Source organism: Vidua chalybeata, chromosome 12 (assembly GCF_026979565.1).
Source record: "Vidua chalybeata isolate OUT-0048 chromosome 12, bVidCha1 merged haplotype, whole genome shotgun sequence".
Lineage (NCBI taxonomy): Eukaryota > Metazoa > Chordata > Aves > Passeriformes > Viduidae > Vidua > Vidua chalybeata.
In genome coordinates, this window is record NC_071541.1 from 12,190,274 (window position 1) to 12,217,864 (window position 27,591).

Consider the following 27,591-nt stretch of genomic DNA (forward strand, 5'->3'; position numbering starts at 1 on the left):
TGTTCATATGATGCTTCTGCATTACACCAGGCACCAGACATCTGAGCTTCATCTCCTCCTCAGTCACCAGCAACAACGGAAGCATCACTTACAACGAACAAAAAGGATTTTATTGGAACATATACACACAGGGATAACAGAGGTATCTGAGTAATCAAATATGGAATGTTTAAGAAAGTTAAAATAAATAAGGATACCAAGTTTTGCCAGTGCTAGGTCCAGCACCAATGTAAGTAAATGCCCTCTGAACAAGTCTGACTCTGACAGGATTATCCTTGCAGAGCCTGTAAAGATTCCTACCACCAGAAAGTGGCCAATAATTTTGGAATACAAAGAGTCGCAATAGTGCTTTCTACTGATGTGCATTCACACTGTTTATTCACTACTTTCGTCTCTTATTTCTTTAATAATATCTATTAAATTCTGGAGTCCAAAAACGTAACCCGTGTCTTGGCCCTCATGCACCACACTATCTTCTCCATAGTACTTGCAGGTTGTGTGGGCAAAGTCTATCATGCGGACATCGACAGTACTGGCAGTTGGTTTGTAGGCATAGGCTCCTGCTGACTCATCTGAAGATTCCTCTGAAAGGTCCTCTAGGTCCTCTGGATCCGAGTCAACGGCAACTTCCTGCCTTTCCTTTCCATCATAGATGATCAGCAAGGAGCTTGAATAGAAGCGATAGGACTCCTGTTTCTCCAGCACAGACTTGAGTTCAGTAAGTTTTTTAATAACGGACTCAAAGAGTTCCCTGCGCAGGTATTTGCCGTTATGAAAGAACTGGTAAAGTGCTTCTTTGAATCCTTGGACTGAGAGTTTTCTTCCGTGGTATTTATTCATGAACATCAGCTGGCCAGTGCCTGCCTGGTAGACCTGCATATACAAACACAAGACAAGAAAAAAGGAATAGTTAAAATTGCTGGTACATTAACATCAAAGCCTTGAGGGGACACAAAAAAAATTTAAAAACTAAAAAAGCATGCTCCTTAATGCTTTTAAAAGATGACATACTAATCTCTAAAACTGCTCTTGCACAATTATAGAAATTGCTATCAACTGATCCAGCAGCGCCTGTGCAACTCAGAGGAAATGGAAAATTCCTTCAGTTTAGATTTGAGCTTTTCCACCCAGAATGTAAGAACAAGGACTTTAAGTGAGATTAGGAAAGCTGCAGCCAAGATCTCCAAAGTCCAGCTTGTACCACAGCCACTCATTCAGCTCATTACCTGCCTCTGCTCTAGGATGTACCATTTGATTCTCAGAATGCTGAGATCTGAGTGACAGCAAACATTCCTATACAAAACTAAGGTGTACCCCATAAACATCTGTGTTTGAAGAAGCCAGAGGTGCTCCTGCAGAAAAATGCCTTCCTGCAGGAAGACAAAGGAGAGTGGTCTATACAACTGATAGTTCAATAAAGCCTAAACATCTGGGCCAAGAAAGGATTGCAGGTGCTTCCAAAGCTCCTCTCTGTTTTCCAGCACAGGTCAACACTGGAAAGTGAACAGTGGCAATGCCCTGCTCAAATCCCAGTACACTGTGGTTAGAAATGCGACTCCCACACTTTCATTTCTGCCTCATGTTTTTCTGTGAATTTCAGCAGTGAGCTGAACACCACATATGCCAACAGTCCTGCTATGGAACAAGTCCTAGCAAACACTGCTAGCCTTCCTGGAATCTATTGGATAGGAGGAGAGAAGCTTCAGGAAAAAACTCCAACACAAACATGTTGTTTCCCATTTGTCACTCTAGGAATACAGAAACAAGTAAACAAAAAAATCAGGTGAAAGTCCATACAATGTCTCCTCATCTGGCAACAAGTCTTATCACATTTACCAAGCACTTCTTGCCTGCACTTTGCAACAAGTCTACTTCAAGCAGTGAAAGATCTGTGGCTGTTCAAAGTTACAGAACATAATTGATTGCTTCTTAATATTTTAACAAATTTCCACATGCTTAATTCAAAATGCATATAACTGGCCCCTCCTGTAAGTGTTCCCTATACTATCCTGAAATGTTAATTGAATCAGTACTTTTAACAGTTTTGAACTGCTGATAAGGTGCAGGAGGCTGTTTCTGTGTTCAGAGCCTGCACTCATTGGTGCAGAGCATGGGTTGCAGGCTGCTCCTACAGATGCTGCCACCTCCAACTGAGCAACGATACTCAAAGTCCTCACTCCCATCTGAAGGAAAGGAAGCACAGCAGCTCAAGGGTAACAACTTGTGAGATGACTACATAAACCCTAAACTCCAGTAACAGAAATAGGTGCAAGACTGTTGGCCGCACACGATGAGTTCTGCTCTCACCTGCATGCCACAGACGCGCACCCCGATCACGGCCGAGGTGCTCTGCTGGCACTTGCGGATCTGATTCGCCTTCTTCTCCTCGGACGCGTCGTCGCCGTGCTGCCGGGTCCCCATCTTCAGGTCCAGCACACACGGAACCTCGTAGCGAGACGTCAGGTTCTCCAGCAAAATGAATTCTGATCAGTTAAGGAACAACCCTCACAATGAGGAATACAGATTTTAAAAACATTACCACAGATTTTATAGTGCTTCACTCTACACTTTAAGGATATCCAAAACATGCCTAGTATAAAGTAATCTAGAAAAATTACAGTTACATAAACTTAAGACGCCCTCTCTCTTTTAAGCCAGTTCCAGTTTTACTGGTCTAGAGCCTAGTGAGTTTTCACATTAAGTGAAAACCAAAAGCAGAGTTATACAGAAATATAATGTGGCGGCTGACTTTGAATTATGACATATTTCCAGTCTAGCAAGAGACTTTTTTCTGTGGGAAGTGAAGATTTTGTGTGTTTGTATTACCATTCAAAAACAGTAAAGCATTTTCATACCATCATTACAACTTTAAAATATCTGTATTATTACCATTCCAAAGATATCACACACTTTTTAGGCAACTGAATAATAATCTACAGTGAAATGGTGAGAGTACCAGCCAAAAATCCTTTCAATTTGATCATTTGTTAGTCATAGATGTTTCAGTAATGCATCACCGGAACTCTTCACACTCAGAAATTTATTTGCCTCAGTATTTAGATACTACTGCTTTTGCAGGATATATCAGTTGCATCCAAGCCTACAGCAAGATCATTTTTTGATAGAATGTTCAGGGTGGAGATGTTTGTCTATGAATCCACAGCACAAAACCAATGTGCTTCAGCCTCCATGGATTCAGTCAATTTTTTGTTTCTCATGCTTCAATCCTACATGACTGTTTATATTCAACTTTTGTTAAAGCTCATCAAAGACTACTAGAAGCAGAAACTCCAGGCACTGGAACATCCTCTCTGTTTAAGAAACTGATGAAAAGAGGAAGAGGATACTGGTTTTTAAGATCACCTATATCAAAATGGTAATAAAAAGTGACAGAACCCATCTGCTTTGAAAACTCTCACCTAGAAACCGTTTCTGTGGAAGACACCAAACACTATGCTGTAAAACATGTCCACTAAGCCACAATGTGAATATTTTAATTGAGTTCTCTGGATTTCCTAGCTTAGGTAGTTTGTTACGTGCTGGAAAAGCCCATTTCTAGAAAGTGCTGGCAAACCCTTCAAAGATGCCAAATAAATCACAGCTTCAGAGAGTCTCTCAGGACTGCAGTTAAGCCTGCTCTCTTATCTGGAATGTTCAAGAAATAAGAGGCAGAGCCCTACTCCTTCCATTGTTATGAGGTACTTTCAGGAAAGGATACTATATTGATTTCGGTGCTTTGCATTTTCCTTCATCCGCTGTAACTGTTGCTGGTGACATTTCATGCTCCAAGGATTATGGTGTTTAAACTGAGAACTGACATTTCCTTTTTTCTCTACAGTGTAATACAAGACTTCAGATTTCTTCAGCCACTCAAATTCTTCCTCCAGTTTGTGACTAGAAAAACAGAACAAAGTAGCAAATTACAAATCAAGAGGAAAAATAAGCTCTTGAAGAGGGGTTGTCAATGGATTTAACTTGACAATCTATTTTGCTCAACTTCATTAACAGCAAGCAAAAGCTTTACTTTCCTCTCTGTACATGTGAACAAGATGCCCATGAGCAGTGTTTCAACCATTACAAAGCCACTTCCATAGTAATATAAATGAGCATACAGCCAAATGTAACAAAACACATAGCAATTCTACTTATATATCCTTTAGCTGTGTGCATGGCTTCTATGAAGTAATGCAAGAGGTAGTGATGCACTTTAGGGTTTATCCTTTGCTAAGGTCACTGTTTTTAGCACCACACATCACAGCTTATGGTTTATGGAGGGCACAATTAATAGGAATGAACAAGGGAAAATGTCACTAGCAGGGATAAAGCAGGATTCCTAACAAACTATGCCATACATAGTAGCACTTAAATATGTTTGGGGTTAGTTTATTTTTAACTTTTTTTTTTTTTGCAGATGGGTGAATGCTTTTTGTTTGTTTGCAGAGGTGCTTTTTTGTGGCTGGGTTTCTTTGGTTTGTGGCTTTTTTTCTCTTTCTGAAGCTTCAAAAATAACTTTGGGAAACCTGTTTCAACTGACCACAGCAGAAAAAAAAAAAGGAAAGACTCAACTTAGCCTTTACTGAGGGCTAAGGACATACTAGTTTCACTAGTGAATTTGTCTGCACTGAAAAGCTCAGGAAAAATGAAAGAAACGAGAGACAAAAAGAAAATGAAAGCAAAAAGAGTTCTAGAGAATTTTCTGGAATTCTGGAGACCAGAATTTGACAGTTAAAAGTCAAACTTACCTTTTCATTTTTTCCTCTTTCCTGTGCTGCCGGACCCACTCCTTCGATATCTTCTCATTTTCTAACAACAGTGTCTTTTTGTTAGTCCAGCGCAATAGCTTACTTTTGGGTTCACAGTCAGAGTTATCTAAGTTTTCTAAGTTATCGTGGTCCCCGTTCAATGGATATGCTATTAGACATAAGTTTCCATCTTCATCCTCTTCAAAGCTCACTGATACTACACCTGAAGAGAAAAAGGACCCAGACAGTTATGAATTGCTCAAGTGACAAGCAAGCCTTTTAGAACGCGTTCTTTTACACTAAGAATACAGCAACTTTATTTTTTCTCTTACCCCAGTCCTTAGTTTCTATCTTGCCACAGGCCAAACCTCATCTGCCAACCTAACAAATATCAAAAGAGCTAGACAAAGATGACACCTCACAAAAAACGATTTATCATATTGGCACAACAATGATACAAAAGGTCATTTTCTCTCTCTGAGGCAGTCAAGTAACAATCAAATAATAACAGGACACAATTTCAATTAATAAAAGTTTTTATTAATTTAAAAAAAATCTGACTGGTCTGATTCTAAGTGAGATGTAAAACATGTGTTAACATCTTGCAGCGAAGAGTGACCTGCACAAAATAAAAATTCACACTAAAAACTTTTTAAATTTTGCATGACAGCAAATCAAAAAGCACTTCTCCAAACAATACTTGGTTAATAGATCCCAAAGGAAAGGAAAGATGTGCAAGGAGAGCAAAACAAGGGAAATGTCACATTACAACAGAAACTAGTCCAAAAGCTTCCACTTAAAATCACCATGTTTAATTATACATTTTCTTCTATTTTTTGGAATATATTTTATTGATACCAGTTATGCAGCAATCTTGTGGAATAATTGACAAAAATGCAATACAAAGCAAATCTGTTTGTGGTACAGAAACATGCTGAACCTCAAAAGCATTTTTTCTCCTCATCCTCCCCTCAGGAGTCTCTAGAGGACTGCATTGTATTTTAGGAGTCTTAGTGGAGCACTGACAGATGTGCCCAGTACCACATGAATAAGTCTGAGGGGTTAATGGAGAAGCCATAACAATTATCTGAATTGTTTTTTACTTTGTTTCCCAGTCCTCTATTTCAGATCAATCAGTCTGCACAGATCTTGCAGCTCATCACTACCTGGGGGAGAGGTCTCGGTGAGAGACTGGAATTCCCAAGCTGGGCAGGCAGCTCCCAGACCTGCAGTGGCTGGGGCAGGGAGCACAGAAACTCTGTCCCGCTGTCACAAAGGAAATGACAATGGGGAAAGGGGTGGGGGAGCAGCTAGCAAATGGCTTCTTTGCCTTTACTCTGGAAAAAAAAAAAAACAGAGGTGGACCAAGAGAGGCCCCTTCCCTCTAAATCCCTCCCCATACTTTCCTGAAAGCCACATAGACTAGTACAATTGTTCTATTACATTTTGAAAAGTATCATTCAGAGATCCAACAAGTCCAACAGAACTTGTAATTAGACATGGCAGAAAGTCTCTGTAAATGAGCAGAGATTATTAACTCTGAAACATCACTGAAGTCTTCCATCAGTTTCACAAACAGAACACAAAACTTCACCCATCATGGCTATTAAAACCAACGTGCTTTAAAAAGCAATTGCATTTTAAAAAAAGTCCTTCCGACATATTATTTATTAATCATCCAGCAGTTGAAGGCATAGGAGAAAGAAAAAGAAGTATTCCTGTTAACTGGTTCAATTCTTAGGAGAACTGGAATTTCCACTCCTACATAACTTCTGACTCAGCCTCATCACAGCTACTTGATCCTTGCCTACCTAAATGCCATGAATTTTCATTTCCTTAATGGCAGAAATTACACTGCAAGTATTCAACAAGACACCTTTCTGGCATGTACTTATTGCAATTGAAATGAAAGTCAGAGGAGAAATCAAAGCACAAAAGAGACCACAACTAAGCTCACACAAAACACTATTATCCATCCTTACCAAATCCTTTGTAAACAAACATTAAACAAGTGGCAAAAAGAAAAAAAAAATTTTAAATCCACAAAAAAAAGCGCAGATAATTACTGAAAATGTTCTCAAGCTGTTAGCTACTTACCTGTGCCTAAGGGAGATATATGGGCTATCACCAGCAGAGTTGCTCTACTCTAATGCTGTTAGTCAGCCCAAACACCAACTTGGAAAGCATTTCCACCCTGCATCTCCACAGCCTGCCTCAGACAACATCAAAATACATGAAAAAAAAACCCCAAAATCTCTTCCACACAGAAGAGATTTCAGAGAGAACAGAGAGCACAGCACACTCGCATTAACAGAAAGGAAAAGCCCAACCCCATTCAAAGGTTTGGTAACTTACCCTCATATTGTGGAGTGAATTTACGCATTTCTGTTGGGAGAGTCTCGTAGAACTGGTGTTCTCGCTGAATAAGAGGTTTACAGATGGTCTTGTCATTAAACCGGAGGACACAGGAGTGTCCTCCTACTTGGTGGACAAAAGGCTCGAGTAAGACTCCCTTGGAATAGTGCTCCACTTCCATTGCTCCAAATGCTGGGCTCATCCTTGTAGCACATTAGACAGAAGACGGCGGCAGCAGTGAAGGCAGTCAGAGCCTGAAGCCTCCGAGAGCCGCAGGTGCTTACTCTGATTCAAAAGTCTGTCAAGGCAAACACAAGAGAGCGGCGGCCGTCAGAGTCCGCGCGCGGCGGGAGCCGAGCGGAGCCGAGCGGAGCCGAGCGGGGCCGAGCGCAGCCGAGCGCGCGCGGCTCTCGCTCCGGACGCGGCCGACTGCGGGCGGGCGCGGGGCGCAGCCACGCAGGCTCGGGCGGACACGCCCCCGCCGAGCCGCAGCCAATGGGAGCCTCCGCGGGGGCGGGGCGGGCGGCGCGCACGCGCGGAGCGGCGGAAGGCGCGCCGCGGCCAGCGCCGCCCGGCGCTCCCGCAAAGGCGGCCGAGGAAGCCCAGCCGCGCCTGCCGCACTCCAGCGCCCGACCGCCGAGACAGCCCCCCTGCGCAGGCCAGCCCGAGAAACCGGGAATTAACACCGAGTGTGCAATTCCTCCCTTCCAGGCAAGGACAACAACCGACCGACGTCCAGGGTGGGACGTTTATTTCACCGGTTCATTCACAACAACATGTCAGATACCGAAAATATTACACAGCTGCGAGCCCTTCACGGGCAAGCCGTAATGCTAATGTGCCATTTTCCAAGAACGCTTTCCCCCCCTACATTCAGCAGAAGGCAGTGTCTGTGCTAGCTGCATCCAAAAGATCTGCCTCTGTACCCTGTGACCGCACGCTGCTCGGTTCTGGCCAGACACCAGTTTCACGTAACCTGCACTTCAGAACTTCAGAAAGCAATTAAAGGAGCGACGCTGAAAACTAAAACATGACTGTCTTGTTCTCTGCCTTCCAGTAAATTTTTAAGTCGAGTTACTCTAATTTTAGACCAAAGCTTTAATGATTAACTTTTTGCAGCTAAAAACAACCTCATACTCATTTTGCCCAAAGATAGTTACACGAACAATAATGCACTTAATTCAAAGAGACTACAAAGTGTTCTAGGTCACAGGTCTATTTTTATTTGTCCTCCTTAGATATTTAACAGCTTTACATTAACTGGAAAAGCAGAGACCTGCAGGCTTAAAGCAGCAGCGCTACCAGAAAGAACTACAGACGCCTACAGCATGTCCTGGACATAAGAGCATTAATTGAATTAAACAACTAAACTGCTTAAAGAAACAACAGATTGATCAACTGAATGAACTCCAGGTCCTGGAATGTTTACCTGTGACTAAGGATAACAGGTCACTAAGAGCTGAACATGTTTTTTTTTGGTGGGGTTTTTTGGCGGTTTTTTTTTCCCCCCTTCTTTCTTCCAGGAGTCTTATTTGACAAAACATTATCAGGTTGTTGGGTTTTCCCCCCTCCCCTTCAATCTGGAATGGTATTCCTCAGAAACAATACTGTCTTCTGATAACGTATATCATTAAGATTAGAGCAATATCAATAAACTTTCTCTTTGTACTACTTTTAATTTCCTAGTCTTCTTTTTCTAATGCAGCTTCTACATCACCAGAGAATTTTCTAACCTACCTCAGCATCAACAATTTGGCAACTCAGCGACACACATATAAAAACCTCTCAGTTACACCCCAAACACAAGCCACTTCAAAAAAGCCTACCCAACTGCACCAAGCTGAGCAACCCTGGAGTGCCCTGACAGCGCAGAAAAGCCAGGTAACCATGCCTGTCCCCAGGTCCAATGTATCTCTTCAGCTGCCACGGTCAAAAGGGAGCATTCTTGCTGCTCCAGAGTCACAGATTTATTTCTCCATGGCTCCCCAAAGTAGCACCCACTCTATGCAGAGCCACACTGCTCAGGCTCACCTGCAAGCTGGCTTACCAGCACATGTAACACACTTGGAGCTGCCTCCAAACACACACTTGACAAGCCACATTACCTCCTGAGTAAACTCTGAGAATTGTTTCTATTTTCTCTTACAGAAATTATAAGCATCAGTCTGTATACTGCAGCAGTAATTTTACAACTCTTGAGTTTTCCCCAGGATTTTCTAGAGCCAATAATGCCTCCAGTCCTCTGGAATATCCAAGGGAAAGCCAGAAGTGTGCCAGATTTCGCTGGAGGTGCATTTCACATGTACATGATTTTGAAGTGCCAGAGCTTTACACTGGCACAGCCACATTTAACAGCCTTGCAGAACAGCAGCAGTACAAGAGCCACTTTTCCCAAGTCAGCATCACCACTCTGTGGCTGCCTTCCTAATTACCCCTGATACAGAGACATGGATTGCCAACTGCAGTGATTCAGACTGAGAAAGTACCTTGCAACATCTTTTAACCTCAAACACTTAAATTTGTCCCAGTCCTCCTGCATTACAGTTGCATCAGGAGTTAAGTCTTGAAGATATTTATGCCATAGAAATGACTCTAGCAAACATAATCTCCAACACATAATGTACACCTTGTTTACCCAACACATCTTCAGGGAGCTCATTAGTAGCAGCTCAACTTGTTTGCTTCCACGGATGCCCAGGTGGTCTGGACAATACTTGTATGCAGACTGCACTGAGCAATGGAACTGCCAAGCACAGAATTGGACAGGACTACTCATTCTACTTCACCCTTTCCTGAACAAGTAAGATCTGGCAGCACACCACACAGTGTAACTTCCCATTTGAGGAAAAAGAAGGCAAGTTTTTAGTGCTCTGATATTATTATACAAATTATCTGAAAAGTGATTAGAAGTTATGCAGTATTTAGAGAGGGGTGGGGTTTTTTTGAGAGAACCGTTAGAAACATTTGTAGGTAGTCAAACACAGTGTACCCAGTTGGCTCTACAAGACAAATGTGAAACTACCAGAAATAAAGGGGAAGGCTCACACAAATGAAGATGAGTTTACTGTGCCTGTCAGTTCTCCTTCTGTTTTTATTTTCCAAAAACTACAACGCACCTCCCCCATGTTCCATTTCTATGACTGAATTTTTGTAGTACATATCCCTGCTGAAAAAGCTCTATTAATACAGCTCTGCAGCAGAAACTCTGTGCAAGGACTGCTGAACAGAGTATCAGCAAGGAGGTCCTTGCCATTAAGCCTTTAGCCGAGCTCCTTAATTGTGCAAGGCAACTTAGTGCCTTTTTATGAACCGAAACCACATCAATGTGAACATAGTAACAGTGCTCAAGAAGACAGCAGCAAGACCGTCATCTTGTCAACAATTTAGGTTTCAATGAGGCCTTAGTTTTCACTTTGATCAATTAATATATTTTAGCCATTCAAGAAGCACTGTTTAGCTAATAAATTCAGTCTCTTTTCACCCACTGAAATTCTTCTCACTTGAAAAAAGGTTTTGAATAAGATCCTACATATTTTCTGCTCCATGCCTTAACATTACCATTACAAACAATCAGGATTTGTTTATGATTTTGGCTTTCCTTCATATTTGGAATTTTGCCATTCAGATTAACAGGGCCTGGAGCACAGCTGTAATGCCCATCAGAAATGCTTTGCACTGTTTCATTTATAAAAACTTTAATTCCATAAACAGCCTCACAATAAGCCAAACTGGTTGCAGTTCCTTACAAATAAAAGCTTTGACCTAAGACCAACAGTTTCAAGTGGCATTGACGTTGACCAGCACAAGCACAATGCAGTTCTTCGCTGCCTTTCCTCTGATTCTACACCCAGTTTGTTCTCAATGCTCTTCGGGAAAGAAAGAGCCCAGAACAGCTGGTTTTAGGCAATCTTCCCAGACAGCAAATGCAGGCTCACTGTACCCTGCCCTTTTCCTCCTACATGCTTTTAAGTGCATTTGACTAGTTTTTGTTCAAACAACACATCAGCCTAAAAAGTAGATTTACTAACTCTTCACATGTCAAGCATTTTAAGAAAAAAATCTGACATAACTTGAAGGAGCAAATAAACATGTGCCTAGACACAGCAACATTCGCTTGAGCAGTATCATTCCTACAGTAAGCAGCAAAAGATGTTTAAAACCCAAACCTGCAAACCAGAAGTGACATTTATAGACCCCTTATCCCCATCACGTGTGACAATGACCATCAAAAGAATACCACAATGAATTCATGTTTTCAGGCTCTTAACATTAATCTCAGGTGACGGCATTCTTTGGAAGGTACTTCATGTCATTACAGATTCTCAACTCAGTCCCACACGTAATTGCATTAATGAACACATCCTTTAGAGAGCACAGGTCTCAATTAAGCAGCAGCTTCTTCCTTCATAACAATCTCAAAAATAATACACCTCCTGCCAAAACTTTGTAATGATAGAACTACTGATGCAGAGCTGCCCTTCTGTTAAATCTGTTAAAACTGGGCTTTCTCTAGTGCAGACTTTTTGCTTTGGATGGTTAGCATCTTCAACTCCACAGAGCCATAAATCAGCTTTACAGGGACAGAAATAGCAAGGCAGCAATGTCTGCCTGTCCTTTTTTCTCAGTTCACTGGGGAGTGCAGAGGAAGCTGACAGGGTGGATATCCGCAGAGCAGAGCTGCTGCAGAGTGCTGAAGCAGACAAAGCAAAGCCTCTTCCCCAAGGTTCCAAGGTGTCGTGGTTTGACACTGGCACAACACTAGGCACCCACAAGAGTCACTCGCTCACCCTGCCCTGCCACAGCTGGCAGAGGAGAGAAAACAAAAATTAACAAAGGTTTTACAAGTTGAGATAAGGACCGGGAAAAACACTTCAAGGGCAAAACAGGCTCAACGTAAGGTTGCAAAGTGAATTTATTACTAAACAGAATCAGAGGAGGATAATGAGAAGTAACATAAGCCCTTAAAACACCTTCTCCCCCCAGCTCCTCCCTCCTTCCCACTTAACAGCACAGGGAGACAGGGCATGGGAGTTTGTGTCAGTTCATCACAGAGATTTTTTTCCACTGCTCTGGGAGGAGTTCTTCCCCTGTGAGGCCATGGGGTCTCTAGCATGGAGACAGTTCTCTGTGAACTTCTAGAGCAGCTGGACTACAGCACCTGCTGCAATGTGAACTCCCCCCACAGGCACACAGTCTTCCCAAAACTGCTGTGACATGGGTCTCTCTTCCCATGGGGTGCAGTCCTCCAAGAACAGGCTGCTCCAGCCTGGAAGCAGGGCCCTCTCTCTCCACTGGGTCTTCCACTGGATCACAGCCTCCTCCAGGCATCTACCTGCTCCGCCATGGGAAACTCCCCTGTGGGCTGAGGGTGGATCTCTGGATCTCCTGTGGATCTCCATGGGCTGCAGGAGGACAACCTGCTTCACCACAGCCTGCAGAGAAATCTCAGCTCCAGCGCCTGGAGCACCTACTCCCCTTCCTTCTCCACTGACCTTGGTGTTGCCATGTTGTTTCCCTCATATGTTCTCACCTCCTCCTCTTCTCTGACTAGAAGCAAAACTCTGTAACTTTGTTTTGATTTCCTTCTTAAATATGTCATCACAGAGGCATTATCAACCTCTCTCATTGGCCCAGTTTTGGCCAGCAGCATGTTCAACTTCAAAGCCATCAGAGATTGGCTTTGCTGGACTTGGTGGAAGCTTCCAGCAGCTCCTCACAGGAGCAATCTTTGTGGTCCTCCTGCTACCAAAAACCAGGCCATGCAAAACCAATGTACAAGAAAACAGAGGAATGGCACAGTCAGCCAACAGGAGAAAAGAGTATCAGTGACCTATTAGATCAGCCAAAGGGAAAGCTGCTTCAGCCCAAAGAACACTCAGGAAGAAACAACAAAGCTGAGAATGGACACAAAAAGATGCAGATAACAAGGTGGAAAACACATGGTATATTTTTGAGAGCCCACCCCACCACCTGTTTCATGCACAAAATTGAAAAGTTACTTGAAGTCTGAGTTGGTAAGTCATACATTGCTCAAAGAGAATGACTTTTCACAACTGAAGCTGTGAAAAGAGCCTACAATAATACACCTATAAACCAAGAATGGTTACAGGAATTTTACAAGTCCTCGTATGACTGAGCTACTTGTTCTGTTACCAATAATGTGGGACTTTACAAATAGCAAGGTACATTCCTTGAATCAAAGAAAGCAGAGGATGCAAATTTAGAGTATTAAAAGCATTAGATATGTTAAACATGCTCAGGTTCAAAGGTCTTGCACAGCTTGTGATTAATTTTTATGAAAAATCAATGCCATTCCTCCACACAAAACACTTGTTTTATTAGTAAATATGCCCAGAGTAACATTAGTAATGACTTGCTTCTAACATTCACTCTACGGACTGCTTGGCTCAGAAACTGAACTTACTCTGATGTGTTCTGCTTTTAGAAGTTCTTAAGATTAGAATGTAGATATTAATATTCTCTAGTGTCCAGTCAGCTGGACACAAATTTGTCACAATTAAAACAATTATGATAAATGAGCTCTGCATTAATTTATCACAATTGTTTTAATCAATTCCTGATTTTGAGGATAAATTATACCTCCACATATAATGCAAATCCCACATTAGGATACTTTTGGAAGCCTTCTGTATCTGCAATAGAATTAATATAACTAAATAGTAAAAGCTATAGTTTATAATTTTTAACTCATTGAGACGGAAATGAAAAGCCCACATAATAACATGCTTGTATTAATCCTACAGTTTTGAAAACACTCTTAAGAGCAGCCCTAAATTCTGCATGATTACAAAAAGCAAACATGTATTCTGGTAACTAATTTGGAGGAAAAAGTTTATCATTGGTAGAAAAGTGCACTGACGTTGTCAGTTCTCAGAATTTTTTTTATTTATAAACAAAAACAAAAGTATTATAAGCAGCAAATAATTCAAATTTAATAAAGCAGTCAATAGTCTTTAGTACCATGAGGAGTAGAGGGACAGTGTCATAGCATCAAGGGGGAGGAAATACTAGAGTCTTTCTTTAAAAGAAAGACTGGGGGAGGAAAACCCCCTTCTTTCTCATTAAGTATTACTTGAAACAGGTGGTTGTGATGACAAAATGATGCTGAGCTGTAACTTTCTATGCAAGTCAAGGTTATTTAAGCTCTTTTGCAGCAAATCAATCAATTAATGATCATTAAGTTACATGACTTGTACTCGGGGATGAGTAAGCATGATGTTTTGTAAAAAGACTCAGCAGAACACTTGCAAACTCAAGAGTAACCAACTCCTTCGGACCTACATATTCAGTCTATGTGTGCATTCCCTTTGGAAGCAGAAACACTTTTACTATAGCTTTTAGTGGTAAATCATGAGGGTGCTGGGAGTCAGTCACTGTAGTAGCACATCTATCATCACCACCTACAGTCACAAAAAGCCAAGAAAGACCAAATTTTTCTTATTGCATGCAGTGCGCTTGGGCTAGACCAATAAAAGAAGCCACCTGCTTCTTAAAAATATTGATATAATGTCTTTTTTTTTATTATTTATCTTTACTAAATGGCTGGTAACTGCAGCACTACATTGCTGCAGTTCAGAAAAATTAAGTAACATCTCCAGATAAATAAGGAAACAAGTGCCTTGGATTAATTTCACAAATTAAGGCCTATGTACTGCAGAGGCATACTGGTTGTCCACAGAAAATTCTGAGCTGGGAGGGACCCACAAGGATCATAATTTACTTAATCATGCATAACAGATGGAATCTAGAAACCCAGAATTATACATGAACCTGTGCACAAAAGTCCTACAAAAAAACGTTTGCAAAACCCTTTGGGAACATGATGACGCCACAGCAGTCTTGGCCCATCAAGTTAGAAAGCTAAACCTGTTTTTAACATTAGTTTTAAAAACACTAGCAAACATTTAACATTAGCAAACAGAAGATTCCCACCAAGGAAGAACACATTCTTCTGTTTTCAAACTGCCAAAAAATACCTTGAAATGCCCTAGCTTCTTCTAAGGATGTCACATCTCAAGGTAACTCCTAGATATTTCTTCCACTCCGAAAAGAGAGGGACAGTCCAACAGCAGCTGCAATGCCAAAGGACTCGCAGCTGCTACAACAAAGTCCTGTTCTGTTGTTTCTCAGGAGTGTAAGACAGGACCCTGAGATATCCTTTCTTGTAACCAGAGTATCAAGCCTTATCTATTCACTAAGAATTTTGTCCGTAATACAGAAACCAAAGACCACGCACTGAGATGTTGAAAAATGTATAAAGACGCACTTTTTCAATGCAACACATTTTTTTAACTAGCAACATGTTTAACCTATCTCCTTTTAGTCCCTAAACATGGAGTTCTAGTTTTGTCTTCCTTTAACTATAACCCAAACACAGACATAAACACTGCCACAGAGGTTAAGACATGTATTTATCCCTGTATATATTTAACACCATAGCTGCAGAGCCACCTCCTATACCAAAAAGACTTTTAAATACAGCTTTAACAGATAAGAATTGTGAAACATTAGGCATAACATATTGAGGGAGCAAACTACACACAAACCAATCTGAAGTTGCATAATGTTCCATGACTATTATTCCTCACACAAAATTATTATTCCTATCTTCCTTAAACCAGGTCTACATTATTAGGAGAAACTCAGTTCCCCAATCCTTTTGCTTAAGAAAGCAATACAAGTCACAAAGGCCATCTCCAAGAACTTCTAGCTTTTTCACATAAGCATGCACAGCAGCCCCTCAGCTGCAACTTCTCAAAATTCAGCAGGGAGGTTATGTGCCCTGTGCAATTGATATTTCAACATCTAAAAAAAGCAGCAGTTTTCAGTTTTCTGTACACCATTTGTAATCTGTAATCTTAACTCCTACATATACAAAGTTTTGGAAAAATGCCAGTTTTACCTCTCAAGTAAAGCTATTTTATCTCCCTGGAACTAAATTAAAGCCAAGTTACAAGTTACTAAGTGTATTCAGACAGAAAAGAGCATGCAATTCTGACCCATGTAGTTTTTTCAGGGATTGTGTAATTTAAGAACCAGTCTCTTTTCCAAGTAAAAATACCATGGAAACTAAGAAACCTGAACCACCAAAACTAAGCTACTTAAACTTCCTATTTAAAAACGGATCCATCTTAAAATGGTATTCTGGCATCAGCGGCCAAAATCACCAGTTGCTACAAAAAGACAGTACTGCCCTTTGTCATGGAGAAACCGAAATAGCACTCAGCCTTTAATCTTCTGAAAATATGACAGCAAGAACTAAATTGTGTGGATTACACACATGAAAGTATTATTCAAGACACCAACACCCTGAAGAAATTCCAACATTAAGATTAAATAAATCCAAGGCTATGCCTGTCTCATTACTGTGAATTTAGCAGTCTGGGAACTGTATTTCAAGTCACTCAATGGAAGAACGTGGAATCTTTGTGACCAGCCCTTCAGTTGTGACCCATTTGCCAAATATGATAAGAAAAATAATGTTCATATAGGACAAGTGTCAAGTCCCTTTCAAAGTCCACCCTCATTTAACCACACAAAGATTTTCTCTCTGTGTAATTCCTTTAGAAATCCCAACCTCTAATGCTTTTTATACCATAAGCACTAGGGGCCCAAAGGACAAGATTGTTAAATTAAAGCTTTGATGCCTAAATCCTACAATCCAAGCTAACTCCTTGAGCAAAAATTTCCAAAGGAATGCACAGCAAAGATCATTAACAAATACATTATATGAAGAATGGTACCCTAAATGCACAGTTACCTATTTCATGCTTCTCATTTATGTGTATACTCATCTATACCATCAATACCCCTCAAAAGAAGTTTAGTCCCTTTATGTGGAAAAGGATTGAAAAGTAGCCCAGGAGGAGATAGTCATCATGTTTTGAAATGCCCATCCCCATTTCTAACTGTAGTTCTACAAATATAGGCTCCAAGAATACTTCTGATGACTAAGATAAATGGGGCTTTTGCTCCAGAACATCTCACATTAATAAGATGCATTTAATATATATTTTAGAACTGCATTTACATTTCAAAACATCTCAAACTACTGCAAACACATCTCAATTCAGATAACACAACTCAGATTTGCGTCTTAAAGGGAAGAGTTTGTATGATTCAGTGACCTCTACAGGCTCTTTCCCTAAAGAGCTGAAAGTAACTGGGACCTAAGACCTTGAACTCCCTGCAGGGCTGTCAGTGCAATTACAGAAGTTCAAATGCAAAAGATAGAGTAGAATAATTTCCATGTGCTCTTTGTTTAACTGCCGCAGATTGGATGAGAGCAAGTAAGGACAGGAGGCAAGTCTTACAAGACTGACTCTCATGTGGCACAACAAAACCAAGGGGAAAAAATCTAGACTGTTTCCCCTGGTAAATGCAACTCACTTCAAGAACAGTTTCTTCCCATGAAGAGGACCTTTTCTGCAAGTACACCTGCACAGTACTTAAAAAATGCTTAAGGAAATTATTTATGTATTTCATGTTTCACTGTTCAGTGATCTCCCCTTACACCATCTGGGGCCAATTACAGGCTTAGCATAATAATCACTGACAAAGAATTAATCCATTTTAATCTCATACAGTTTACATATTCAAACAGCAATACAAAACCACTCGAAAAAAAATCTTATCAATTTCAGTAATCTAGAAAAGGAAGCTTTATCGGGAGCTTGGCTGTATTGCTCTTATCCTTGCAGCAGGCTGAAATGCATTTACTGATAGACAAGAGCTAGCTAGTTTAAATAGCCCAGGCAATGGGATACAGCTGGAGTATGTCTTTTATTCCCTGTTGCTTTAGAGGCAATTTTTATAGTAGTCACCAAGTGTGCACTGTACAACTGTCTTCAAAGAGAAACCATCACTCACCAAAAAGGAAAGCAGCAGACCGGACGATTGCCAAAAACCTATTTTCTCTTCAAAATTCCATAACATAGCACCACCATCCACAGTGTGCTGATGTTCCAATTCTGCATTTCCAAAAAAACAACACACTATGAGGGGGGAAAAATATTTCAAGAAGTCAAGCTTATGAAAAAAGCATTTTATTTTTTGAAAGCAAACATTGCACATAGTGATGTTAAAACATTATTTACACTTTAAGACATAATCACAATACAGCACTTAGGTTTAAATATGTCAAAAGCTTTGTTTAAATGGAACTTGAAGTCAGTCATCCTCTCACCAGGCAATTCATTGCAGCTCCATCAGCACTGACTTCATCTACCTTCACACTAAAGACTACTTATCTAGCTCCACAAATTCCAAATGACACCCCCAACCTTTTTGTTCCCTCCTCGTTGGAAATGACACAACTTTTAAATTTTTCTTATGTATCTTTGTCAGGGTTATCCAGAACTATACCCTCAACTTTAATACTCACAGATGTCTCTTCAGAAAACTGACTGGTTCTATTAAGCCAGAACCAATTTTCCTAAGGTATCTTGAACAGATTCCCAGTTGCAATGACAGTTATATTAGTAGGAACACACCTACCCATCAATTTAACCTTGTATCTTCCATTCAATTGAATCAACCTTCTGAAAGTGGTAACACCTTAGAAAGATAAAGATGATGCCTATCATGTCAGACAGTTTCACATCTCCTTTCTGTAACCTCATTAAACTAAATTATGTCATAAAAAAAAATCAATTGTCATCACACTGTCTCCACATATTCAAAGCACAAGGCAAATAAATTACCATTTTTCTGGAAAAAGATATGAAAAAAGAAAAGAGGTCATCTTCAATAAGCATGAAATTAAGCAGCACTCGAAATTCCTGATAAGGTTTTAGGCAGTGTAGAAAATTTCTGCATCACAGCACTGCACAGCTTTTTGGGTATGCTTAAAGTCATATGTGCTTCAAGAAAGTAAAACCATTTTTGCTGTGTTCATTCTAATAGAGACTTTGGCATAAACCCCCCAAACCCTTGCTTTTTCTAATGAAAAATAACTTCAATAATTGTATCTTCTGTCCCTGAGTTTGTTCATTTTAAGTCTCAACAACCTGGGGTGCTATTAACCAGCTTAAGCAAGTCATTCAAATGAATTTTTTCCTCCTTCCAACCTTCTGGATGCCAGAAGACAGGGACCAAGAGAGGCAGTACAGCTGAATGTGTGAATTCAGTAGTTCCCTGGTCTGTTTGGGCTCTTAACTGGCTGATGAGCACGTGTCCAGCTCCAAACCAGGCACTGCCTGTGCCACCACCTCTTGCCCTGCCATCCATCACAGCACACACACCAAACAAGACTCTCAGTGGTCAAAGCCATTTTATGAGCAAGCCTTTCTTTATCCAGTAAAAATGCAGAAGTGGGCAGTAACTGGTTCCAGCTGTCTCCAATACAGAATCCTCCAAAGGCAGGAGCCATCCAGGCAGAGGGTCAAAGGCTGCATGTTGATAGCTGATAACAGCAGAGTGGTACGTTCTGTACCTATTATGAAGATTATCATTCCCTTATTCTGACACAGCTGTCTTTCAGAGACACAGTCAGGGCTGCAATGGCTTTGTACCACACAAGCCAAGAATTTGCAGATTTCAGATTTCAAGCTCTGAACACCTGATTAAACACAACCAATGACAGACCTTCCTTTGAACAAACAATTTTGTTTCCATTATGCCTTCCAGTATTTCAGATTTGCAGGAGAAATTTCTAGCTGCTTGCAGCAAGTGATACAACATCATACAGCTTTTACAGAGGTGGTAAAGAAAGAACTATTCTGCAATAAAATAAGTTACTATGAAAGGCCCAAAATTAACATTCTAATGAGATATTTCTAACAAAAGTTACAGAAACACGTATCTGCAGCTATACCTTAAAACTCTTAAAATATAACCTCTTGATATTTGTGAACTATCCCTGTATTGTTTCAAAGATGCAATGACCTTGGGTAAGAGAGGAAGCCACATAAAAGAATTAGCAAGAGGAAAAATCCTCTCCCTGCAATGGAAAATTTTCATCTCTTCAAGCAAGGCAGAGATGCTCAGCCGGACCTGCGTTGCCTGGAGACCAACGGCAGCTTCTTGCCAACAGGGAGGAGCTAAGCATCAGCAAATTCAACAGCTGATAAGTGGATGAACTGAATGAGAGGCGGCAAGGTTTTTCCACACGTCAGTGTAAAAACCTGACAGCTTTCAGCTAATGGTTCTAGCCCATGCTCACTAGATAAATAAGAATTATTATGAATGTAAAATGTCAGCTTAAGAAAACTTCAAACTGCTCTATATTTGGCTCTTACCCTCACACTTTGGGTACAACTAGAGCAGTAAATACCACACACAAGATAAAAATTTTAGCTGCACCTCAGTTTCTCCCCTTTCAATCTTTGGATGCAGTATTTGAACTTTTGGAATATGTTCCTACCCATTAAACAAGTTATGTGTTTAAGCAAGGGTGCAGAAACATTAGGAAACCAGAGAATTTAATCAAAAATGAAAAATCTATACCTCAGCTTAGCATCAAAAACCACATCAAATCTTGGTTCACTTCTTTGCCCCCAGCCTTTCCCACGTGAAGCACAGCTCCCCAGGAAGACCAGCATCATGGATGTTAGAGAGGAGACACTTGTTTTGCCTATTCTGGTCCTGGCCCTGCTCTCAAGCTCAAGCAGGTGTTGACCCAGCTGCAGGAGCAGCACTCCTGGCCTCAGAAACACCCCAGCTATCTCCCAATTTCTAAAGACCATCAAATTAAGAACCATTGAAAAGAACTGACATTTAATACCAGTTACTCCAGAATTTCCCTAGATCTTATCTAGTTCAATTCACTCAAAATACTCAGATGGTAAAGAACTAGAGATTTCTAAAGAATGGTTTCTATTTAATTTATCCCTGTGGGTAAATTCCACAAAGATATTCCACGTCACTAGTGAAGCAGATCTTTCACTGCCAACCTGACAGCACACACAGCACCCTGCCTCCAGCTAACCCAAAAGGGCAGACATTTGTGTGTCACCACTGCTGACAGACTGAGACACCCCCAGTGCCTTCCTCTACCCTACAAAATTAAAAGCATCCCCAAAATACCCTCACACTCCCCAGCTGACTAGAGAACAACTAAAGCAACACCAATACCACTGATCTGGATGGAAGCCCAACCACTGACAGGCAGCAAAGAGGTTCTTTGCTGAAGAAAATCATCCTGATTTTTCGAAACCTCATGACTGACAAATGTTAAATCTTTCTTCAAAGCAACTGGTAGGGAAAGAATTTTTCTGAGTACAAAGCCCAGGATTTGTATGACTGACCACTGTCCAATTTTCCAGCTGCTTCCAAACTACCACCACATAGTTGCGACAGCTCTGATCTACCTTTCCTCCAGTGGAATCAGCAACATAAAGCTTGTGTTGCTTGTATAACTGAAGTACCATAGACAAGATAACAGACTGTTACTTCAGAAAGGTATAAAGATCAAAGACAGAAAAGGCAGAAAAAGAGTTTTTCAATTAAATGAATGTAAATTTATGAAAAGCTACACGGCCAAGTTTCACGACTGGAATTTCTTACAAACAAGTATATGTGAATGGCTGTAATCCTTCTCATGATCCTTAACCAGGAGACACTTCTTCTGAAAAAATAATCTTAAGTGTTCAGAAATTTTCCTGAATTCTGGCAGTTAAATCACTGTGTTCTTCCTTATTTACTGAAGAAAAAAATATAACAGCAATCTGGAAGATGTTAAATCAGCAATAGTAAACAAATTAATCAGTTCATTTTTAAAACACATATATTTATGTGTGGATGCATGTGTACATCCCGTTTCTATTCCTTAATGTTACCAATAAGTCCTGAAAATACGCAAATGAATTCAACTTAAAGAAAACTTTACAAGTCGGTTTTGTCTCATATGAGAAAAATTATGAGCCAAGAGACCAATTCTTGGCCAAAACCACCCTGATCTTGTTATCCCCAAGTATCAGATCTGAACTGTTCTACTACCATTTCAGTGCTGCATGATGAGTAATGACCAATAATACACCACCTGACTAAGAAGTTAAACCAAACATTAATATTCCAGAACCAAGTATTAAAGCAAAATTCTAATTACAGAATTTGAAACAAAACTGTCCCCTTCGATGTTCATGAAAAGCACAGGGGATACATTTCTAAAACACCTGAGCATATGGGACACATTGTGTCAAAAAAAAGGGGGGGGGGGGAAAAAAAAAAAAAAGACGGCCTAGAAGTAGAGGGTAATTAAATGCCAACATGTATCAGGAAAGATATCAGTGTTAAACATGCGTACTTTTCACAGCGGAGTTAAGGCCAAGGGCATATCAGGGTGTAACTACCAAGAAGTTGTTATTCTATCAACAACGATAACATTTATTTTTTAAGCTGGATGCCTATTTCCAAAGCCTCAACCGTAAGTGTTTTTATTTAAACCGTCTGCAGCTCCCAAGCCACGTTAAAAAGGTATTACAAAATCGTGATCTTCAAAACAGTTCTTAACAAGGCATCACCCAGAACTTCCAGATTACAGAGAAAAAGGGCATTCTTGAGCATCACATCCACTTATGCAACACATCCCGCAGCAGCCCTTTTTCATTTGGAACTACTACCGAGCGTAGCAAGCAGCAGCACACCCATCACACGGGCAAAACGGACAGACAACGTCTGCCGATGCACAGAACTGCTGAGCAACAGCGTGAGGCGACCCCCAGCCCGGGATCAGCAGCCACGGAAGATACAACTGCGGCCCCCCCGCGCCGAGCGCGGGCCAGCGCGGCCGGCAGCCCCCACACCGCAAGCCCCGCGGGGAGCGCAGGAAGCGCTGAGCGGACGGGGATGCTCCGCGAACGCTGTCACCGCTGTCCCCCACCCCGGCCATACCCGCATCCCCGGGCTCGCTCCAGGCCAGCGCCCCCCTCCCCGCCCGCTGAGCCCGGCAATGCCCCGAGGCCGCCACCGAGCATCCCCCTCCGGGCACCCGCCCATCCCCACCTCGCCGGGCCAGACACCGATGTGCGGGCGGGCGGAACCGAAGCTATTCCCTCAGCGGCGACCGCCCCCGGGGCAGGAGCAGCGGCGGGGGGAGCGGGGCGCGCCCATTACCTGGTGCTGGGCCGGCGCCGGCGGCGGCCTCAGCGCTTTTGTTCCTCAGACGTCAAGATGGCGGCGCGGCGCGTGGCCGGCCCTCCTCGCTCCGGCGCGCCCCGCCCTCCCGCCCGCCTCTCCATTGGCTGGGCGCGCACCGCCGCGCGCTGATTGGGCGCGGCCGGCGCCGCTGTTGCCAGGGGAGCGGGGCAGGGGCGGCCGCGGCTTTGGCTCTGCTCCGCATCCCGGCCCGGCCGCGCGCCCCTCCCGGGGGAACACGGGCCGCGGGGACAAGCGACCCCTCCGGGTCTGCCAGCGGGCCCTGCCAACGCTCCGCGAGGCACACACAGGCCACGGTCTCCGCCCGAGCGGGCAGTGCTGGGCAGCCGGCCGCTGGCCCCGAGCTTGGAGGCACCACCCAGGCACGCGCAGGCTGGGGCCTGTCCCGTTCACCTCCCTGACGTGTCGGTTCCACCTCCGCAGGCCGCAGCAGCCATGGACAGAGCTCTCCGTAACTTGCCCTCAGTGCCTGCTTGAAAACCATTTGTCCCCTGGTGTGCGACGTTGGTGTCCCAGTTGGGACGGGCCCGGGGCATGGCTGCAGGGCTCCATCACAGCTCGCCCGCCGAGGAGGTGGAACATCTGTACAGCCCTCGAGGCAGAGGAGGCTCCTAGGGCTGTGTGCTTGAGCTCACTGCACATCCTGTGCTTCTGTTTCTGAACGCCACAAATCTCAGGCAAACTAAGCTGAAGGTCCTGGAGGCTCCCCCCACTCAGCCTTACCCTGGATGACTTTTTCAGGCCAGTGGCTGATGCTCAAAATGCAATCACAGTCATCAAGGTTTGAATGCAAAGCGTGAGCTGCGGGTAACAACAGCCACCATCATTGTAAGGAAAAAAGAATAATGAGATAATTGCAGTTTAAATTACTAAGCAACAGTCTCTCTGACAATGAACTTAGTAACGCTCTGCCATCTATTTAATCACACTAATGAGACAGAATAACTCCACTTAGATACAAATTACTCTGCATTCATTTAAATAAAGGTCAGAGAGCTAAAAGCCACACAAGCCACCACACTTCTGCTGTACAACACACCCAGCAGCAGGCAACCTTTCTTTCTAGATGGGACCCAGCCTTTCTGGCTCTAAGCTTCCAAGGCAGGGCTGCATAGGGCATCTTGCTCAAACCTCCCACTTCTGCTTCCCAGCTGCCTGCCTGTGTGTGGGCCTTGGGCTTCTCCAGCTCAGGAATGGCTCCTTGGTTTGGAGAGGTCAGCACTGGTTCACCAAAGAGGTTTAGAGGCCAAGAGATCTCTAGTTTCTAATTGTTCTAAAGTAAAAGCATGGCTAGAGTCTTGTGTAAGAGACAATTTTACCCCATAGTTCTCATTGCATAAAATATGCCTCTTGTTCATCAGACTGACAGTCAAAGCCAAACAGGCCTGCTTGGTGACAGTGTTCTCATTTATCTGGCTGGTACCATGATTACCTTAATATAAAGATCTGTTTTTGTGTGTCTCTCTCACCATTTAACCTTGATAACTTCCCTTGGATATTAAACATTTTGTTTCAAAACTATGCCTCTTTGGGCTGAAGCTGGACTTGAGAAGGCAGGTCTGTAATTTGCTGAAGAAATCTGACTGGCAGTTATGACTGGACATTGACACATGCTACTGGTTTTAATCTGTGTTCGCAAGTCCAGAGCTAGCCCAGGCTCACATCTGATTTATGTTCCCTTGCCACAGGGAGAGGGGATCTGAGGTGACCATGGGACCCTTCCCCAGTGGGTGGCTGCATGAGCCCTCCAGAGGCTGGGAATACTCCCCCATGCTCACAGCAGCAATAGGTTTCCTCAAGCCTCACTCCTCGCTGCACTTTGCGTTCCTCTTAATTAGCGGGGGAGTAATTCCAGCCTATTCGAGTTACTTGGCATCTCCTGCCTCCTCCACGATCAGCTTCCCCGATACAGTTCATGCCTGTAATAAGATGTCAGCAATGAGTTTAGCTTGGCAAGCCTTTCATTCCCACACTGCTCTTGCCTGCACATGTCCTAGAGTCACTTCCCAAACTTCCAGCCCCCCATCCCATCAGGTCCAGGATGAAGCTCCAGCTAGCTGTGCTCCTAGACACACAAGGAAGGCTGATCCTTTGGCTGCATGACCAGTGACGCTGCAGTCCAGGTGACCCCACAGCACTTCTCAAAGCATTTTCCCCTGAGCAATGGCATGAGGTCAGCGTAAGGAGCTTTAGCTGCAGGAGTCACTGCAATAGCAATGCAACTCAGCCCTCCTCCTCATGGCCAGGACAAAGGAGATGCATTTAAGCCTGTGAGGATCTGCTCATGCAGGCAGTTTCTCCCACTGCCTAAAGCATTCACAAAACAATAGGGAACAAATATTCCCATTCCGCAAACACCTTCCTCTCCCTTGTGTACACTGTGTATATATACACATATGTACAATTAAGTGCCAGACAGACAGTTTAAAGAACAAGCACTTCCTGTTATTTACCGAACTGGTACAATACAGGAAGCAGCAGAGTAAGCTTCTCCATCTCGGGCTGGAAAATTCACAATCCAGAGGACACACCTTCAAGCATAAAGTTAATGCATTTTTATTTTTATATCTCCCTTGCTAAGGATCTAAGAATTGAACCTTTTACAGAGAGCAGTGGACTGGTGTAAAATTCCCTGATTCAGTATTATTCTTACCATTTGAGGGTTGAAAATTTTCATTTATATTAAAATCGAGACCCTGAATCAAATAAATATAAACCTCCCAAAATTCAACCACTTCTTACCAACCTGGTTTCAACCCAATACAGTGTTCTAACTGCATATTCCTCATCAACAATCTTAATCCCATGCTCTGTCTGCATGGTGTCATCTGTGCCATTTTTACGTGCCTGTGGTAGCTCAAATTAATGCACATGGTTCTAGTTATTATTTACTTGCAAAACATTTCATCAGAGGATGTGTCTGATTCAGGGCTGAAAAAGCCAGGCCACTAAAGGAGGACAGTGCTTAATGAAGTAGCAGGGAAACGTCATGCTTTAAAGGTGTCTTGCACGGAAATAGATTCCATGCTCTATCCTCAATCCTCCCAAGGTCAAAAATAATAATTATGAGTATGGGGCTAGGAGAAGAAGGATAGCAATGGATTGTGGTTTTTTTGGCATGGGGCAGCAGCAAAGCCAGCACTTTCTGTTACTCCTGAGCAGTTACATATTGATGGATGGGTCACATAAGAAAAACACAACTGGACTTTGTTTACTGGACAGAAGCACAGCTCTGCAGTTTCTCAAGAGCTACAGGGTTGTAGGACTGACAGCAGCTGCTCCACCAGGCAAGGTGTGAGGGACTGCCAGATCAGTGCTTTCCTGGAAAAGGCTATGATTAATGCAAAGGGTTTTCTCCACCCCAAGTTCCTTTCAGCTGATCTGACCAGGCCCAGGAACCACAGGCAAAAACCATCGATAATTTATGATTTAAGGTTTAATTTGTTGACTGTGCATCTGGCAAGCAGGGAGCACCTGTGAGCCACCTATGTTGGTAATGGGGCCAGCAGCAGTGCACTGCTGGGAAGGGACTGAGTGTAACAGCCCGGGTGCCTGTGCTTGTTGGGTTTCTGCAGGACTCTGAACTGGCTGTTTGTGCCCATGTCCTGCTGCAGCCTGTCTGCTCTGCTGCCTGGGGAAGAGGAAGGAGTGCAATCAGAAAAGAGGGCAGCAACGAAGAGCTGCCTCTGAGCCAGGGACACACGCAAACCACTACCTAGCCTGACACAGGAGATCTTCAGCCTCTTCAGAGAACAAGGACTCCTGACAGACCCACTCCCAAATCCACTCCTGTGGGTTTCAGATGAGATCCCCAGCCTCAGAAAGCTTGTCTTGCCCATCTGCCATACAGCACTCTGGAAAGAGTGTCCATGGGCTGCTAACAGAGATCTGTCTTGGTCTCCTGACAACAAAATGCCACTTACAGCTGTGTCCCCTCACTGCCCTCCCTTCACCAGTCCTGTCTGCCCAGGCTGTAACTCTCCAGTGGGACTCCTACTTAGTGATCTGCTGCCATGGCAGAATTCATGTGCTATTGTAGCATAAAACAACTTGCCAAAAAACACATGAAAAGAACAATACAGAGATAGCAAGTCCCCAAAGGTTAGGAGAGGGCAGAGGGTTTTTTCCATACAATATTTTCTAAGTTTTCCTGCTGGGCAAGGCAAAGCCTTTAAATGCACAGACAGGACCCCAGCTCCTGGTGGGCATTGGTAACACTGAAGGTACACAGCCATGGCCACCCTGGCACAGTGACATCACCCACACATGGTCTTCCAGCAGTATTGGGAGGCTGTACTGGGAATCTGTCAGGCTGGTGGGCTGTGTTTGGGGCAGCAGACTGCAGCCAGAGTGAAAACCCAAATACACAAAGGTTTGG

At 42.8% G+C, this 27,591-nt stretch overlaps 1 protein-coding gene across 2 annotated transcripts; it reads right to left on the minus strand.

Annotated features, from left to right (window-relative positions):
• Positions 1–88: 88 nt before the first annotated feature.
• Positions 89–23,260, minus strand: IP6K2 (inositol hexakisphosphate kinase 2). Of its 2 annotated transcripts, XM_053953613.1 has the most exons (7): positions 23,172–23,254; positions 17,988–18,088; positions 7,098–7,395; positions 4,743–4,965; positions 3,719–3,894; positions 2,308–2,483; positions 89–873 (listed from the first exon to the last, which is right to left on the minus strand). In XM_053953613.1, the coding sequence occupies exons 3-7, from the start codon at positions 7,297–7,299 to the stop codon at positions 376–378; spliced, it is 1,275 nt and encodes a 424-aa protein (XP_053809588.1). In that variant the 5' UTR covers positions 7,300–7,395; positions 17,988–18,088; positions 23,172–23,254; the 3' UTR covers positions 89–375. The 2 variants fall into 2 exon arrangements, with proteins under 2 accessions (XP_053809588.1, XP_053809590.1); XM_053953615.1 differs by lacking the exon at positions 17,988–18,088 and having other exon boundaries at positions 23,172–23,260.
• Positions 23,261–27,591: the final 4,331 nt, after the last annotated feature.

Excerpts from the sequence above, each read along its gene's own strand:
- IP6K2 (XM_053953615.1), bottom strand. The coding sequence starts at position 7,299 with ATGAGCCCAGCATTTGGAGCAATGGAAGTGGAGCACTATTCCAAGGGA. Across the intron at positions 4,966-7,097 it reads ATTCACTCCACAATATGAGG|GTGTAGTATCAGTGAGCTTT; the intron begins GTAAGTTACCAA and ends TTTTCTCTTCAG. Across the intron at positions 3,895-4,742 it reads AAAGAGGAAAAAATGAAAAG|TCACAAACTGGAGGAAGAAT; the intron begins GTAAGTTTGACT and ends CTGTTTTTCTAG.